The 18,322-nt window shown below is 31.8% G+C and overlaps 1 protein-coding gene across 2 annotated transcripts in view; it reads right to left on the bottom strand.

Moving 5' to 3' along the window:
* Nucleotides 1-207: 207 nt before the first annotated feature.
* Nucleotides 208-18,322, bottom strand: part of LOC119671816 (netrin-A) — a 91,242-nt gene continuing 73,127 nt past the window's right edge. The window contains exons 3-7 of one of the 2 annotated variants that reach the window (XM_038082613.1): nucleotides 7,228-7,377; nucleotides 7,043-7,144; nucleotides 2,016-2,081; nucleotides 1,609-1,864; nucleotides 208-421 (exon numbers count right to left, since the gene is read on the bottom strand). In XM_038082613.1, coding sequence (XP_037938541.1) covers nucleotides 280-421; nucleotides 1,609-1,864; nucleotides 2,016-2,081; nucleotides 7,043-7,144; nucleotides 7,228-7,377 — 716 coding nt within the window. In that variant the 3' untranslated portion in view covers nucleotides 208-279. Of the gene's footprint in view, nucleotides 422-1,608; nucleotides 1,865-2,015; nucleotides 2,082-7,038; nucleotides 7,145-7,227; nucleotides 7,378-18,322 lie in introns of both variants that reach the window. The other variant, XM_038082614.1, reaches the window with a different exon arrangement.

Here is an 18,322-nt window from a genome sequence, read left to right on the forward strand (position 1 = left end):
ACAGCAGCTTAATTAAATTAATAACAAAATAAAAACAATTATTTAAAACAGAAATTAATTAATTTTAAAATAATAAATAAATGCATTAGTAGTTACATGGCTTACGCTAGTATGAGTAGTTATAAATATTATCATGTGAATTATTTGCATTGAAATATATTTATAAACAAAACTATAAAATATATTTTCAATTAAATGTCTGAAATATATTTTTACACAGCTTTTACTTAAAATTACACAAAGACTTCGCACAAATTAATTAAACATAAACTAAAGAATTTATTGGCATGTTCGCGCTCTGCGTTCCAAGCGTTTTACGCGCCTCGCCCACTCGTCCTTCCATTCTATAACAATTGTCCGTGAACCAATGCCTAAGTAACCGGGCGGAGATTCTGAATATTTGCCCAAAATTAAATATGAACTGCAATTAAATAAAAAAAAAAAATGTTTTAGATAGTATTATTTAAAGAAATCAATGTATATAACGTCTTCAATAATAAGATAGGCAATTCTAAAAGGTTATGTTAGTTTAGTCCACTTATGCTAATATTCTCGATGCTAATATTCTGGGGAATAATAGAGCAGATGTAAGGCACTTTACTTTCAACTGTGGTATAAATCATTCGAGAAGAAATGTAATCACTTAACACGGTTAATTAATTGAAAGTCACCTTCTTAGAAAACCTACTGCAATAGTAATATCTTTATAGGGTGTATCAATTAGATTCAAATCGGAGTCAAGTTACATTCAGATGTCTGTATATCGTGGATGGTTCCCATTTTGTATGTAACAGTTCTATACAAGAAGATTTCAAAAATATTTGCATAATGTTAGCGATATGGTCAAATTAGTCACAAGTTTCGAATTACAAGTGTTCTCTCTGTGATGGAGTGCTCAGAGAAGAAAAATATTAATTGCGTTGCTATATTATATATATACGATATATAACAGCAAAAAACAGTTCCAGAAGTAAAATAGATTAAACTGAAAGATTAAAGTAGCTCGATCATCTAATAGTTTTAATATGTTCCTATTCAGTTTATTACTTTCTATAGGGTAAGCTAGAGTTGTACCAAAAAAAGTCAGTTTGTATGTTTAGGACGTGTGCGAGTTAGGCTAAGTTGATGCTAAACCAAATGGGAGATTTTTTGGGATTTTTTGCACTGCACACATTTAGCCATTTATCAACACGTATCGACACATCACTACATTATCGGCACAACTTAGTATTTCCCTCATTTAGAACGCAACTTAGCCTAACTCGCACACGACCTTAGTTTCTTAGAGAGAACATTACTGTATATTCTGTCAACTACCTTGAAACCATCAGTATATGCAGTTAAAACCTCTTTCTAAATAATAGCAACCTTAAGACAGATGGATATATAGATAGATGGTGCGATTTCTCTCAAAGTTGAGAATAAAAGCAATCTATATTCTCAAACAAATGATAAAGAAATAAGTCCTGTTTTTAGTCTGTTTGTGAAAATTAAATTAAATTATAACTAATTGATATGTAAAATATATTATAATTGATAATATTATATATAGATGATGACTATATTGTAGATGACTATATTAAGACGCAATATAAAATTCGAGTTTACCGATTAAGTTTAATTTTGGGGCAACGACATTCCAAATTTTTAGTCGGTATGATCCAGGTCATAGGACCTCGTTTTAGGATTGTATTCGTTGTTCCGTACTCGGGTGGGGAACGCTTGAAAATGGTCTGTATTTGTAAATCGAACTTCACCGTCTCTTTTTCGGGTTCCTGTTGTTGGCTTTCTTTGGTGTATTCGTATTGTTCGCTGCTTGTTACCTCGGTGCTCGCTTCGCGACCAATTACTTTCGCCATTATTGCTAAAATAATAACAAAATATTACATTAATCCATTAATCGTTACAAATTACAAAAAAGTAATCGAATTATTTAAGAGGAATTTTAATTCTATTTGAATTATTTTAATAATTCGAGCTTTTTTTATGTTCTGGTATTTCTTGGCGTTACTCACCGTAATCCCTTTTGCAAAATTTGTTCAGGTTTAACCTTTTTGTGCTTATTTTGCATTTTTCGCATTCTGTAAAGAAAAACATTAAACAATTTTTATTACAGCAAATTTCAGAAAGATCTACTTTTTTATTTACATTTTTCGATTGAATATATAAAATGAAAAATATTTTTTCAGATAAAAAAAATCTTTAAATACTTTTTTGCGGTTCTTGGATTTTTGAAATAGAAAATTCAAAGAATTTAGCAATTTTCGAAAAATTGGTTTCACAATTATAATGGTTTTCTAAAGAAATTCCAATTCCAAGAAAATGTAATCTTAGTCTTATGAAAATAATAAGTGACGTTAAGTGAGTTGAAGTAACGTTGGAGCGACTTAAAAACCATTATAGTTTATAAATTATATAGATTTAGATTTATAGATTATAGTTTAAGTTTATGTATCTATTAAGTGCTATTATGTGTATTATGTATATACCCCACATTAGGTTTTCAGTATTTTCTACCCGGATATGTGAACCCAATGATAGTGACATTTATTTTTGCTCACCATTAGTCGTGTGCAAGATCATAGTTTGATCTACATAGAGATCGGGTGACATTATTTCGAGTTCTGTTGGAAGGCGGCTTAGTTTATGAGTTCGGTTATTTGCAATTACACCTACATAAACTGCGTGCTAGCTAACTGCACTAAAAACAGTAAATATATATTAGAAAAAAATTGCTGTAGGATTCGTTTTAATAACATTTTCAATGTTAAAATAGTTTTTCGTTCCTTTTAGATTTTTATATCAAAAAACGAATTCTTAAGTCGAAAGTCTTAGTACAGAATAGTGCTAAAAAAACTCACAAAAAATAAATAAATAAAAATCTTCCCCAATTCAACTTCAAAGTGCGCGTTCCCGCAGCTGCGGCCATCAACACCTTGCACCAAATTACCCTGTTAGCTTCCAAATTGGACTTTACACATCGAAGCTAAAAATACTTAGAAAATTTATAGACTCAAGTCTATAACAAGAGAAGTGCGGAGGTGCGTGCGTGAGGAGTACTCGCCTCTTCGGGATTTGTTTAAATTGAACAAGTGAAAACGTTTTCATTTCGTTCGATTTTAATTGCTCTCTGGTTTCTGATTCTATCAATGTTCGACATTCATGTTCGGTAGTTTACATATAAATAAAATTATATACTCTAAAGTGATTCATTTGTAAATTCGATAGCTAATAAACTGAAAAGTTAAGTGTGTTTCGTTCTATGCGTTGAATTCCACCTTGTTTTTTGAGAATATTTCAAGGCGTTGCAACGTCACACTAAAAAGTGAAGCCGATTTACGCCCCACAAGTGCTTCGTTCGGTGGAATCAGACATTGATATAGTTTTTTATTATTTTATTTATTTTAGTGTGTATTTTTACTTGATGTTTGTGGTAAAATCACAACTAATTGCATCAATAAAAATAAACAATTTATTGAGCTCAATTGGGTTGCGCCGGATGAAAAACAACCCAAAATGACCTCATAAGTATTTTGGGGCTATTGTTGATTTTTCTAAATTGAGAGTTCTTAAAAGTTCACATAAATAAAAAAATCTGAAAGTAAGTAAAAAAGGAATTTTATGCCACTCTAGACAGTTTCAATGAAAACATAATAATATTTTTTAAAAAAGAGTTTCCGCAAAGATTGCTCATACACAAATTGGGAATATATAAGGGAATATAAAGATTTTATAAAAATTATTTAATAAATTATTAACTAGATTCGTAAGATATTCGCTTTAGTATTGACTAAAATTGCTTCTTTCAGTCCAAGTAGGTACCAAGCATACAGTGGTACTTAGATTTACTTCATTATGGACTTAATTCGATCTGACCAATCAAGAAAAAATTAAAGAAAAAGTCTGGTGAAAAGAGATAATATCTGACCATTTTCTGGTGAAAAGAGATAATTTCTGACATAGTTTACATCTTGAAGAAAATAGTCAAAGAGGTGGTCATAAATATCCTTAAATAAAACTTTGTAAAAGTGTTGAGGCAATAGAGGCACTTGGGTTTAATAATCGAAGGATTTAATAAGATTATCAGTCTTCTCACATTGTCTTTAACTGATACCGCTAGGGTCTCTGAAGTATCTGTAAGACATTTTGACGCCAACTATTTCAAGCTACATACTTCCTGTATTTTAGGTTTGAAAAATCCATTAGAAACGGATGTTGAAAAGCTTTTTATACATAATGCTTCGTTGTATAAAGTTATAGTTACGATCAAGTCAAATTAACCATCACATTCTCCAGTTCCAGCTCCATGCAATCTTTTTTGTTCTATACACTAAATTAAAGCTCAGTAGAATTCATTTTGCACGATTTAAGTCATAAAATAAAATTTGCTGCAGTAGGTATCGACCATACTGGAAAATACCTATGAAAAATATATTGAAGACTGGAACGAGAGGTGGCATATATGTTTGTCTTGGATCAAATAAAACCAATTTTGAATGTGATAAATAAATAGTAATAAAATAAAGAGAATGGGTTTATATTTAACTACTCCGGTATGTATGAATATAGGTCTTAAAAAACTATAAAGTCCCACATGTTCATGATTTCTCTTCACTATGTAAGTATTATTTATTTGTTAGTGTTAGATAAAAACGAATTGTTGTCCTCGTAGCCGCAAGGATTTATTAAACTACATAATTTACACTGCAATGTAACTCAGTTTCTTCATTAAAAAGTTTAAAATCGTAACGGTTTTGTTGCGATTAAACTAAGCAAAGTTTACTGAGTTTAAATAAAACAGTGTTGCCACTTGTTAGCATAAATGTTTTATGCAAATATTATAGTTGCACAATTAGTAACATAATAAACATCATATTCACCCCTCCTTCTTCGTTTCCTACAACGACTTTACAAAAGTTTTTAATATTTTGCTTAAGAAAAAAAATAGTTGTCTATGCAGGCAAAGGATAAGCTCTTGCAAGTTCTCCTGTGAGTTTGTTTATGATTTACTTGAGACTATTTCTTCTTGCAATAGTTGTTGGTGTTGTTGTTGTTGTTGTTGTTGTTGTTGTTGTTGTTGCTGTTGTTGTTGGATAGTAAAAAACTTAAGCTAACCACATAACTGCATAATTTATGGCATATTGTTATCTCTGTTCTACCAACAGTAGTAGTTTTCTGCTTGTTGCCAGTTGTGTTCTTCCCCTTTTTGCTTTTTATCTGTTTTCGAGCACGTAAGGCAATTTCTGTTGCCGTTTAAATTTCCATAGTTGGAAAGTTTTTGTATTGCAAATAAGATGAGCGGCGCTTGCTTTTCATTAAGCGGATTATGCAAGCAATTTTGTGAAATTAAGTTTAATTTTATTTATAAACAAATTTCTATAAAAATAAGTTGTTAAATTTAAACTTTCTCATAAACGAAAATGCTTAAATAAGTAAATGCTCTTAAATTTACTTTTCAATTCAAAGAATCTGTTTGGCTTTTTGAAGTATTTTTCCTGCGGTATCCTGGCTAAATAAATTATCTCATGTATTCAACTTATCTGGAATGTTTTTTCCACTTTAACTGTCTATGCTTTTAACAGATTTTCTTTTTCATGTTGCTTTTCTTAGCTTTTGCTTGCTACGGAACCGCCGTTACAACATATTTAAGGCGCTGATTAACAAGCGATTATCCTTCTCATGCCAAGGACTTTTTTATTCTGATATCTGTGCACAAAGAGAACATGTGTGTTCGCAATGCTGTCATGTCCTTAATCACCGTCCTTATGGTAACAGGAAAAAACAAATCTGAATCCTGGGAACTTGCAAAATGTTGCCAACATTGTAGCTATTACAAGTTGATTCCTGATTCCTGGTATTGCTTTTGTTATTCATATTTATGGTTCAACACATTCATGCCACAACTGCAGCGTCAGTCTACTCGCAGATGCTCGTAAATAAGTTCACAAGTGTGCTGTTTACTTTGGAGGAATTCAATGTTTCATAGAGATTTCTTCAATGAAATCATTTAATTAGTGTTGCATATTTACGTGAAGGACTTTATGGAGTATGCAAATGAAAATTCCTTTACTGCACAATTCCATGATACACGTTAAAGGTTTCTTTATTCCTAGATTCATTCATAAATTGGTTTCTGCAATTAAAACGATTTAATGTGTGGCAACTCAAGTACTGCAATGTTACGTTAGGCGTACACTAGCTGGTAAGGTAAGGATACTTGTTACTCTTTATTAGTTCAAACTTAAATTTCAATGACATTAGAGTTGCCAAGCTTGCTTACAAAAATCTAGTTTTAAAAATTCTGTCAATATGAGATAGTGTCAATCTGAGACTACAACTATATCTATCTAAACCTTTCTAAGGAATTTGGATTCAAAAAACAATAACAAAATAAATGTGATGACTAGTGAGAGTGGACAAATAAAAATAAAAAAATAAATGCAAAATTATATCCCTAAACTATTGTGTATTTTAATAACTAATACCTAAATACTAACAAAAAAATTAAAATTGTCATATCCAGAAGGTTTCAACCAACGTCTGTTGCCCACTTTACTCTGTTAGTTCGCTGATAAGTGGCGATCCCGCACATTTAATATTAAATTTGATTAGGTCGTAAAAATTTTTTTTAATATTGGCAACTCTGTTGCGATATTTGCTGTGCTATATACCATTTTTTTTCATACATAAGTCTATCCATAGACCCCACATCATTTACAACGACATTTGTGTATTGCGGCAAAGAGTCACCTTTAACCCTTTTAGCTTTTGTGGCTTTACAATATTTATTCTCCGCAGGTTTGCTGAACTCTTAAGTGATGTTATAAAATAGGAAAATTATGTTTAAAAACAATTTTGAAATTTTGTAGAATAAAAAAGTTTAGTCAATAAAATTAATTTGCGTTTTTATGAATGAAGCTGCCACTCAATGATGTGTTCGCACGGCGAAGTGATGTGATAAATGTAAAAATAAACATAAAAAAAAAACATAAAGAACACAACACAACATAAATGAAAGAAATAAAGAGAAACACTTACTTACCCCTCCCGCCATCAGTGCGATAAGGTGCATTGGCTTCATACGGATTAGGTTCGGGTTCGGTATTTTGGGTGTCCAGCATGTTTGACATGCGAGGCGGCACTTCTATCAGTAAAAACAAAATATGAAGATTTTAATATATTAGATAGTTAGTCTTGGCTTTCGCTGCTGATAATATAATAACTTACTTATACAGGGTGCTATGTGTGAGCGACTCTGTTGGTAGCCGCGTGCACAGCGATTACAAGTGAGCCCGGTAACGCCATCTTTGCAGGGGCACTGTCCAGAAGTATGATTGCAAGTTTTGCCAGATGAGCCAATTGGATGACATTCACAAGCTGAAAATGAAAAGTTCAAAGAAGAATGAGAAATGCATTTAAAATCGATTCAATCAAGATTATGAATCTGGCAGAACTTGCAGCCGTACAGTTTCGCAAAGTCTAAATCAATTTATATTAAACGTGAACTTAAAAACAATTTGAAAACATTACGGGTTCGATATTAAAAAGCAATTAACTTCGTACACATCAAAAGCCAATGAAGCTTAGTGATTGCAAGTGATAAGCCAAAAGCCACACACTTGAAATGTATCTGTTGGATACGAGTACTGATGCAAAACGAACGTTAAACGTTGAAGATGCAACAACCACAGCAATGCTTTTTATCGGTAATGTTAGTAACAAAGCGGACAAAAAGAGATTTTGGATGTTCACTGTTTCAGTTGAACTTTTCAACATGCATTCCACATCAAACAATGCGGAATACTTGAAAATTGCCCAGAAACACGCAGTGCAAGTACTTAAGCGTGCCGCTGCCAATTTCTTATGAGTTGCTGAAAGATACAAGATGCATGCTGCACTGCAGTTGACTGCATTGACTGCAGTGCTAAATTGAGTAGCAACATTCTTCCTGAATCTTTTCGCTAACTGACGTTGCTTTCTTCGTCTGTCTGTGGAATTCCAAACTCTTCCATGTTCGGTGTCCATTCGCATTTAATCGCAAAGAAAGCTAATTTCAACCGAAAGTGTGAACATCTCCCCTCAAAGGAGCTGTCTCACTGCTGCTGCTCCTTCTGCTCGCAATGTTAATGGAGGTCAGAGTATTTAGCAAATTTGTTCGACACTTTTTTCGTTAAAATATTTCTGAAATGTTTCGTTCTGTGCTTAAAATATATACAAAAAAAAAATACTAAAAAATTGTACAGAATTTTAATTTTTTAAGTGAAAATTACTATTTACTGCATTCACAGCCGTTTTCGTTTTATTTGCACGAAATTTTAATTTGCCTCATTTTGGCTTTCCGCTCTTTTGTTGTAAATAAAATGGACTTAATCTGCTTTTAGGATATACTTTAACGGTGCTTAACTGTTCTATTTTTGCACAAATTTGATATAAAATTTTATATAATGTCTTTTTCTATCAAAATGAACGTCGTCTACAATAAATTACAGCATTGAAGCCATAAAATCGACTTACGTTACTTGCACCATTTTTTAGGTATTTAGTTTGGAATACTCGTACACTGGAAAAAATTGCAAGTTTTGTGGGTATATAGTTAGCACATAAAGTAGTGCTTTAAAATGTAACTAGTTAGGCTAGGTTAGTAAAAGTAAGAGGACGTGTGCTCCAAGCACCTCCAAGACAAGTACCGCTGTTAACTTCTGATGTTGTTCTTCCCCAGTCAATTGGTTTTCCAGAAAATGCTAAGTAGATTCGACAAGTTAATTTAACTCAGTCAGCCCAGTAAAGAAACCATCTTTAAGCCACTGAAATTACTTCGTCTGAAGTCCCGGGCAATTGACCGAAAACTGATTAACGGATTCTATATATCTTATCTTAATTGTTGCAGTTCTTGCATAGTCCAGTTGTTGGATTAAGCTAATGTGAAAGTGCCAGTGCAATAGCACAGTGCTCTGTTAGTACTCTCATAAGTAACCGCACTGCAGGTTTGCTGAGTCCCAAAATGTTTTTCGTTTTATTTCTGTCTAATCTGGGTATAAGGTTCTGGCAACCTGGCACCCTCACAGTTATATGTTATTGAAATGGTGAATTCTTCTATGCTTCTAAATAGTATACACATAGTGGTTTATCAAGATGAGTTAGACTTATTCTGTGGATTTCTGAACCTTTTCTGATCAACTAGTCTGCTTCAATATTCGTATGTCCACAACCCACCAAACAAGTACCTTGTCATGTGCGGTGTTCATGTAAGCGACATTTCATTACAATACTCGATTTCATTGTTTTGGATTCAATTGTCTTCATGACTGCAATGGAAGGTAAGTTTCAGAATAATTTGATTTCCTTCTATAAGTTCAATATAACAGATTTCGCTGATTGATTTTTCTAAATACCGAAAAAATTTCAGATTCGCCGAAATTTTGATTTTACATTCAAGAATTTAATCTGGTAATCCGAAGTTGGAAAATTTTAAATATGCGACTTTTTTAATATATTGTCCCTTTCTGTTCCTTTCATTCGATATAAGATGCCTATCTAGGTATAAATTTATTTGGATATCAATATTCGGTAAGTAAGCTACATAGTCCAATTATTATTTTGAAATCGTTTTGATTTCTTGTCTGCTAAGCAGAAAACTCTCTTAGTCTAAGAATCATCGTAGCTATTTATCTGCTTAGCTCCTTCAGATCGTGAAATTGGATATACCAAAATCTTGCCTTCGTGACTCGCACGAAAATAGTTATTCATGTAGTTGTTTTAAGTTTCGTCAACCTTTGTTTTTTTTTACAGTGTACAATTGTGTTTTTAAGTCAATATAAACTGTACATAAACAGTAAAAATTTTGATTGCATTTAATCGTAAAAAATTAATTTTTATAATACGATTAAATATAAAAAATATAATATATAAGTTTCACTAAAAAACTTTTCATTTCAACTTTAAATGTTTTTAATTTTATCAAATATACTTGACAATATGCGTGACAAGATATATCAATAAAATAAGTAAATCGCGATTTTGGAAGGTGTGAAGAAATCTTGATTAAGATCGAATCTTTTCGAAACAGAACTTTTAATCAGTTTGATTTCTAAATGTTTAAAACAAATAAGTAATGTTGTCCAGCAGGACTTTGTTCACTGACAGGACAGCTGTATCATCATAAAACTCTGTAAAGATTCTTTAAGCAAATGGCGGAAATTAGGTACCCAGTAAATACATGAATGGGACTAATATTATACCTTGAAGTAGTCAAGTTGAAATGCTTTCCGATTTATAGTATTTTTCTGTTTTGATATAGTTTTGGCTAGGATAGATTTTGCGGTTGCGACTATCAAAGCTTAGGCCAATTGCAATGCGTTAATAGTAGGACTTTCTTCTGTCTTCTCTAGTTTAAAAAATCTCTTGATTCTTTAATGAAATTTCCATACTTTCCCTTTTCAGTGTTGATCTAAGTGACTACGCTATTGCTGACAGTATTTTAAGATTATATGATCCAGGAGTTGTACTAAGAGGATAGTAAGTTAGCACGCTTGGGTTTACACAGTGACCCACTGGTACTACAAACAGTACTGAGATAGAAATCCAATATCTGTTGTGCAATTATTTTCAAAGTTTGGATTGTTTTTATTACATTTGAAATAAATCTATTGGTTGTCTCGTTAAAGTTCTCAATAATTTGCTACTTTAGTGTTGTATTCACATATTTTTATTTCTGAAAACTAAACAGGAGAAGAGTAGGAGAATTGAATTCAGTTATCAAGGATATTACCAATATTCTTGAGCGAATGTAGTTTTAATAAAATGTTTCGTATTAAATTTGCATTTATTTTAAATTTTACAAAGTATTTGTTTATCGTTTCTTATTCTTTCTTTTTTTAGAGAGTAAATCCTTAGAAGTTAAATAAAATGTAGAAATAAATTTCAAGTGAAGCTCAAAAAATTTGCAAATCGCTTATGTTATAAGCCTAATAAATCTCCAGTGCAAGTATTTATGGCTTTTTGTTAACTTTGATGTGGTTTATGGTAACTGTAAACAAATTCCCTTCCAGAACGAATTTCATTTCATTTATTCAAGCACTGCAGATACAGATACTCAACGCACCGTTAGACGGCGATCAACATCAAAATTGCAATACTTTTGGCTTTAAGAATAAAAAAGGTAACAACAATGGCCAAATAGCGAAAAAGATAAATTCAAGATTTGCAAAATAACATTTATAACCGGCAAAAATGCTGCCAGCTTTTGTTGTCTGCGTGTCTCCCTGAATTTACTGCAGATAATTCCAAGGTAACGCAATTGTAACTGAAATAAAATATCTTGTAATTTGCAAAAGTACAATAAAAATTAGATTTAGAGAATTTCATAGGATTCGCATTTCCTCGCTGAAGTTCATTTTCTTTTATTGGATTTTTGCACTTACAAAATATCTTTTGTATCTGTCGGTTGAGTAGATTGTTTTCTGTTTATCAGAGATACTTCATAGTTAAACGAGTACTAGTAAATGTGATTTTAAGTAGGTGTTGGTGACGATTTGTTATCCTGCTTTAAACAGTGTTAAATATATACATTTGTGAAACAGGAGGAATAGGCTAAGCTACCTTTGTTCCACCGAATTTAACCGAATCTAAGGAATGAGTAAAGAAGAAGACCTTAGCTATCGGACTGTAAAAGACTTCCGGCTGAAATCACATTCCAATAATCATGAATAAAAGATATGGAGCTTAGTATTTAAATTTTCACATTTACATAAGTGTTACTAATAAACACTTAGTAGTGAGATGTGAGTATTTAGTAATGAATTGAAACTCTTCTATGAGCATACGCTACCAAACGAGTGTTTTATTCACGATTAAACAAAAGAAAAATAGTGAACAATGGATTGAAGAGGCCTCCAAGCAAGACGGTTGTTTAGAAACAGCTCAGTGGAAAGTTCTTCAGTATGTAGAATATAAGGTGAGGGATTGTGGTCAACATCTGCGTGTCAATAGATATCATCCAGTCTTTCAACCTTAACGATAGACTAAAAGATCGGTTAGCACAGACTTGGTTCGAGTAAAAGGATCTATTTGCTATTATAACTATGACTATTTTCCAGTATTTCTGAGATAGATGCAAGACAATGATTTGATATTGAAATACTAATCTATTGTAGCATGCTATGAAGAGAAACGAAAGAAGGTTTTTAGAAAAATGTTGAATGATTTCATAGACGTCATGAAGTCTTATATGTTTCAATTCATCTTACCATCCTTTACCTTTCAAGTATCCGTTCATGATCTGTAGTGAGTAACTCTTAAAGCTTTTAATCTTTAAATTAATGGTCATAATAATTTGAAGTCACCTCTATTCATAACAGTATTTAATTCTGTTTCGAAGCATAGGAGACAAAAGAATAAATACGAATAATTTAATTGTATATAAATAGTAACATTCTTTTTGTAATTGTCACAAGTTGATATGTTGTAAAAAATTTATTGTATTTTAATTTGAACAATGAAGTTGCACTACAAAACTCATATCTCATTCTTAATACAAAAAAAAAATATTTAACTTGACAATATCAGATTTAAAGTTTCATTTACGTTTTTCAACTTTTGAAGTCTGCGTCTGCATATCCGCAACTACGCGGATGTATGTGCTTACATACAATATGTGGACCGGACATAGATGCGTATGAGCTCATATCTATTGTGCATGCCTGTTCATATAAATCGCATTTAACTTAAAGCAAATCAGATTAAATTACAAAACGCCGTTCTTATGACGTCTGGTGGCCAACGCATTTATATCTTCTGTTAATTCTGTTAATAAACAGGAACTGAGTAAAATGAAGGAACCCCAAAATGAATGCAGAATTCTCGTAAAAAGTTTCTGATTTTTTCATTCAATTTACTACTCATATAATATTTTGCATTACTGAATGCATTTAACGTAACATAAGACATTACAGTTTTCATGAGTCCCAAAAGCTTGGACATCATTTCACATGCCAGCCATCCTGTAAGTTACTGGTTACATGACTGTAATCTCGACATGTGCAGATACATTTTTGTACGAGTTTGTAGAATAAAGCGAAAATTGCTACAACTGCAAGTAAGCGCTTTGTCGTGTTAAAGTATAAAAAAGATATAAAAATTTATATAGATATTAAAATGGAAATAAATGGTAAAAAGAAGATTTTAATTTGAAGTGTCAGTGTGAGTAATTGTCAATTGCACTTCATTTACATATGTATAATATATAAAAATGTTGTTGATATGCTAGAATTGGAGAGAGAATTGATATAATTCTTCCAATGTAGTATATTGGAAGTTTTTCAGTTTATGTGAAGTAAATGTAAAGTGAATTGCTTGGGAGAAGTGTTCATTTTGCAGGTAGTGGAGTTTGAATAAAATACAATCGACTATATAGATATGAAGATTTCAGATATTATTTTATACTCGTACTGTGTTGAGTTTTGTATTTCACTAAAAGATCCTCACTGAGAAAAGCTCCCATATCAGCATTTTATCCACCTAATATCAATTAGCTAATTAACATTTAAAATAATTACATATAATACAGCATATAATGCCATGAGTAGTTCGCCAAAACTAAATACGATATTAAGCTGCTTAATTATATGCCAGCAACAGATAAGGAGTAACGTATGCAGTAACGTATGAAATTTTGGAAAATGCATAAAAAAAGTTTCCAAACTGGAAAAATGTTTACACCATGCAAAACCTCTACTCAATTGACTTATGCTAATTTAAATATGAGGTTTGCTACAACAATTTGTGCTTTTATTACGTTTTGTATGCATTTGCAATGAATGCTGCAAACATTGGCCACACAACATTTAAAATGAACTCGGCTAAATACAGCCAACTACAGTGAGTACAAGTAGTAAGCACACATAAGTGCTATCACTTAAGCACTTCTATGATTATATGAAAATAGTGTTAATTGCCGTAGAAGTTGTTGCTACTATCAAGCATTATCGATGTTTTTACTATTATTTCAAGTACATTTCATACGACACTCACTGTGCTTCTGCACGAATACATATATATACTTTGACATACATTACTTGTCATTTGCACGAATCTCTGTGTGTGTGCTTAAGCTTTTGTGCTTTCATGTGTTCATGTTTAAAAGTGTGTAGCCAAAAACCAAATTAACAAATGTTTTGCATTTTTAATGACTTTCATGCACTGCCGCCGACCATTGACACACCGAGGCAAGCTGTGGTCAATGTTACTCCATATCGGCAGGAGGCAATGCATGTGGAGCAGGGCGTTATTGTGTGTAAGTGTTGCATAGCAATTCAATTTTGTGCTTGTTGCTGCTAAACACCAAACTCGCACGTACTTTTTGCATACTTACAGCTACTATAACCACTATAAGCTATTAGCAGCGCTGCAACGCACTAAGCTGACTTTGGCGATGTACGAAGTGTTCTTGTGCAGCATTATATGGTAGGGGAGACCGGCCACCTCCTGCAGTTATAACAGTCAATACATGCAAACACAAATGAGGAGGAAATGCAAAACAAAGAAAGGTAATGTAAATGGTAGTGTATTCGTTTTTGTACTTAAGTGCTGTCCTAATTGCAGTATTGCTAATGCTACTACGCTTGCCACTGCCATTACATTATTACTACTATGTACTTATATCGACATTTTTGTTGTACTTCCTGTTTTTGTTTTTATTTTAGAGTTTGATTAATGAATGCACAAATGTACGAGATAATTAGAAAATGGCGGCGGTTAGTAGTTATACAGTAGAATTTGGTTCCAGAAGTAAAGTATTTAACAAATTTAAATGGGTTCAAACCAAATTTACTTTATTTTATCTATTTTATATAGAATTAAAAGATTTGCTTAATCTATCAATAAATAATTATTTTAAATAACTTATATTAACACAAGAGTTTCGTAGTGTTTACGATTTATTTTGATTGAATTAAATTATTAATAAATGTGCAAGGCTCTAGAATACGAGGAAAAATACTTCAAATTATATAGACAAAAACGGTGCTGAATGAATCAGCACGATTGTGGCTAGAACTCAGAACACTCGCTGACTTCTGAGAAAATGCTCTGCCAATACTCTGCGACGTAAGTTATTCTTATTGAAATTATTAATAATAATTATGCTTTTAAGATGAATACATTCCACTACTTCTTTGAAATCGAATCCTTAGATAATTAACTATCGTACAATAAACTCCATAATAAATTGGTTTTTCTATAAACTTTAGTAGAGCACAAATGTTTAGAAAAACATAAGCAATAAACACGACAAAGCTTTCTCTTCCGCTCTGATATATCTACCACTGGAACTCATACTACTGCATTAGATTACTGCGAGCAACGTACGAGCAACGTTTACGAGTGCACAAGTGAGGCATTAAAGTGCACTCCTCTAGCACTGTTCTATCACCTTCAGACACGTATTTGCGCCAATGAGGCACTTAATTCATGAACAGTTAGTTTAGCTAATCCCTGGTTCTTATGCTGTGAGTGGCGCATGGAGTTATCTGTTCCATTCAAATTTTCACATTATGCTGGAGCCTTCAGTGCTGGAGCCCAGCACAGCAGAAACAGATTTAAATGATTTACATTTTGATCGTGTGTGCGGCTTCTTGTTGGTTGCAATTAATGGTACAATAGCCAGCATAGCCAGTAGCAACTTCATGTGAAGATGTAAAGATTTTTTGTCTGTGTTACAAACATTTTATTTTTTATACTGAAGTATGTGATTTGAATTATGATTTTTGGTATGTTTAATTTTTTAGCTATCAAAGTGAAAAGTATGAGTTTGACCTTTTTTTCTGCTGTGGAAAAATGACTTATTAGTCTGTCTGGTGCATTCTAGTATGTCCATGCAAGCTGTTGCTTTGCTGTAAGCTCATATGTCTGTCTATTAGCTTACATCTAAGTTCCCTCGAACTCCGTAACTGGAAGGTAATACTCCATTTTCTTGGCCTTTGTCATATGAAAATTGTGCTACCCTTTATGAATTCTGTGCCTTGGTCAACAGGCATCATGCGTTCTAGAATTTAAATTTGAATTTAGTTTTTAGCAAATGAGTTAAATGCAATGAGAGTGAGTATTCAATTTATCACATAAGCATATGCATTTATGACTATTATGTGCTTCAGTGTAGCACCTCTTTTTGTTCTTATTGTAAGCTACTGTAAAGTATATCTGTTCATAATTGTAGCTGAAATTCTCTATGTTTTGTGTCTCCGGTTTTTGTAGTTTTTTTGTTTGTTTATAATTGAAATTTCGTTTGGCTTTTCGAGTATCTTAAATAACCTCGGCAGCACGTGTGCTGTGTTAGAATTTCAGCAAAATCCGAGTTGTGTACTCCTTTTTATACGGCCACTCGCTGTTTTTTGTACTTTTGACTTCTGACTTTTTGATTCTTTTTGGATTTCGTATTTTCGACTAGAATCTGTTGAAAATTTTAATTCATTTTAACTCATAAATTTTATTAGGAATCACGCTTTTCATGCCTCGCATCATAATTTGTGCTTAAGTGTGAAGTTGGCTGCTGTTCATAGTTGTTCCGTGGGGTTCATTGGTGTTCACTGGTTTTCATTCGTGTTTTGTGTATTTACTGGGGATTTGATTTATGATTTAAATAAAATATTTGCATGTCATTTTGGGTAAGTTCTCAATTTCCTTATTTGCAGAATGTTGCAATGATCGGAAAATTATTATTTATTATGCCATCGTATCTTCTATCTAAAACTTCTTACTTCTATTGAGTCTGGTACTATGTTCGTTACTGTGTTCATGTTTTTCATAGCCTTTTTTCTATCTTCACTAAATAGATACAGTTGTTCCATGTTTGTGGGTTGGAATAATGTGTTGAACACATAAATTATATTTTATAAATTTTATTAATATTTTGATTAACTTTTGGTTTCGATTGGCAAATTCATTTTGGCAAAATCGTGGTTAATTAGAAATTTATTTTCAATTATTTATTTGTTTACCTAATACATATTTATATATTTTTTATTTTTAAATATAATAAATAATATCTATACAGACAATCTTAAACAAATTATTTAAGTCAGACTTTATTCTTTAAAAGAGTTTAACATAATAAGATGAAGTCCGGGTAGAGTACAGCATGTCAAAACACCAATAATATATTTTTCTATAGATTTTGATAAAAGTATTAAAATAAATATTAAAATTTTAAATATTTTGAAAAATTGTTCAAAATTTATTTTTCGTAGAATTTGATTACTTGTTCTGATTTCAAAAACGTATATAAAACTAATAAGAAAAAAAATTATTTCGTATTAATTTATCATTGTTAGAATGGTACTAGTACTTTTTAATGCAGTGATATATGTTTAAAATTTGATTCGTTGCATTAAAAATTTGTATTGTTGATGGGTTTAAAATCCGTATATCTAAAATAAAGATATGAATGCACTTATAGTGTTGGTAGGCTTGTAGCCAGAGAGGAAGAGGAGTGCTTCAGCCTCTCCAGCTTCGCGAAATAAACCGATGAGCTACCTGTAAATTTATGTGACAGTAAAATATATGTTTTATTTGATGTTTTTTTTTATCCTTTTAATCTAATCATTTATTTCTAAAATATTTATACATCTATGCTTATTATTATGTGGTTTTTAGGCAGCAAGCTTTACGAAGCTTGATTGTTGTGAATTGTTAAGAATAATGAAATTTACTTAAATCCTTCCTCAAATCGAGATTGTGCTGTCAAAATTAATATAAGAACATTTAATAGATTTACAATGCACTTAATTAAATTCTTAATAAATTATTACACTGTTGAATATTAATTTTAAGACGATTAGCCTATAAAATGAGTGACAAATGCGCAACAAAAACTTTTCTGTTGGTAACGCCTACATAATTAAGAGCAAATGTCAAACCGTTTACATTTATACCAATGGAATAGCAATTCGATATGCATAAACGCACACAACGATACATATGTATGGATGCATGTAAGTATCAAAGTAGCAGTTACACAAAAATCATTTAAACACACCATAACTAAAAGCGTACAAAATTAAAAGCTATTAAAGCAGCAAGTCACGTGCGAAAACTAATAGGAAATACAGCAACAATAACAGTTACAAAGCCAACCTATATAACACCCCAAAGTCACTGAACACACACTTGCAATATGTTGCACATAAAATAATAACAAATCCAACAACAAACAACAGCGACGCATTACATTAACATAATCTGGCAAATCTTCTTCTGATAGTGCAAAGTACTTTAAGACGATTCAAAGGCTAAAAAGCTATTAAAATTAAATGTAAAGCAAGTAGGACTT

This window comes from Teleopsis dalmanni, chromosome 1 (genome assembly GCF_002237135.1).
Source record: "Teleopsis dalmanni isolate 2A chromosome 1, ASM223713v2, whole genome shotgun sequence".
Taxonomy (NCBI): domain Eukaryota; kingdom Metazoa; phylum Arthropoda; class Insecta; order Diptera; family Diopsidae; genus Teleopsis; species Teleopsis dalmanni.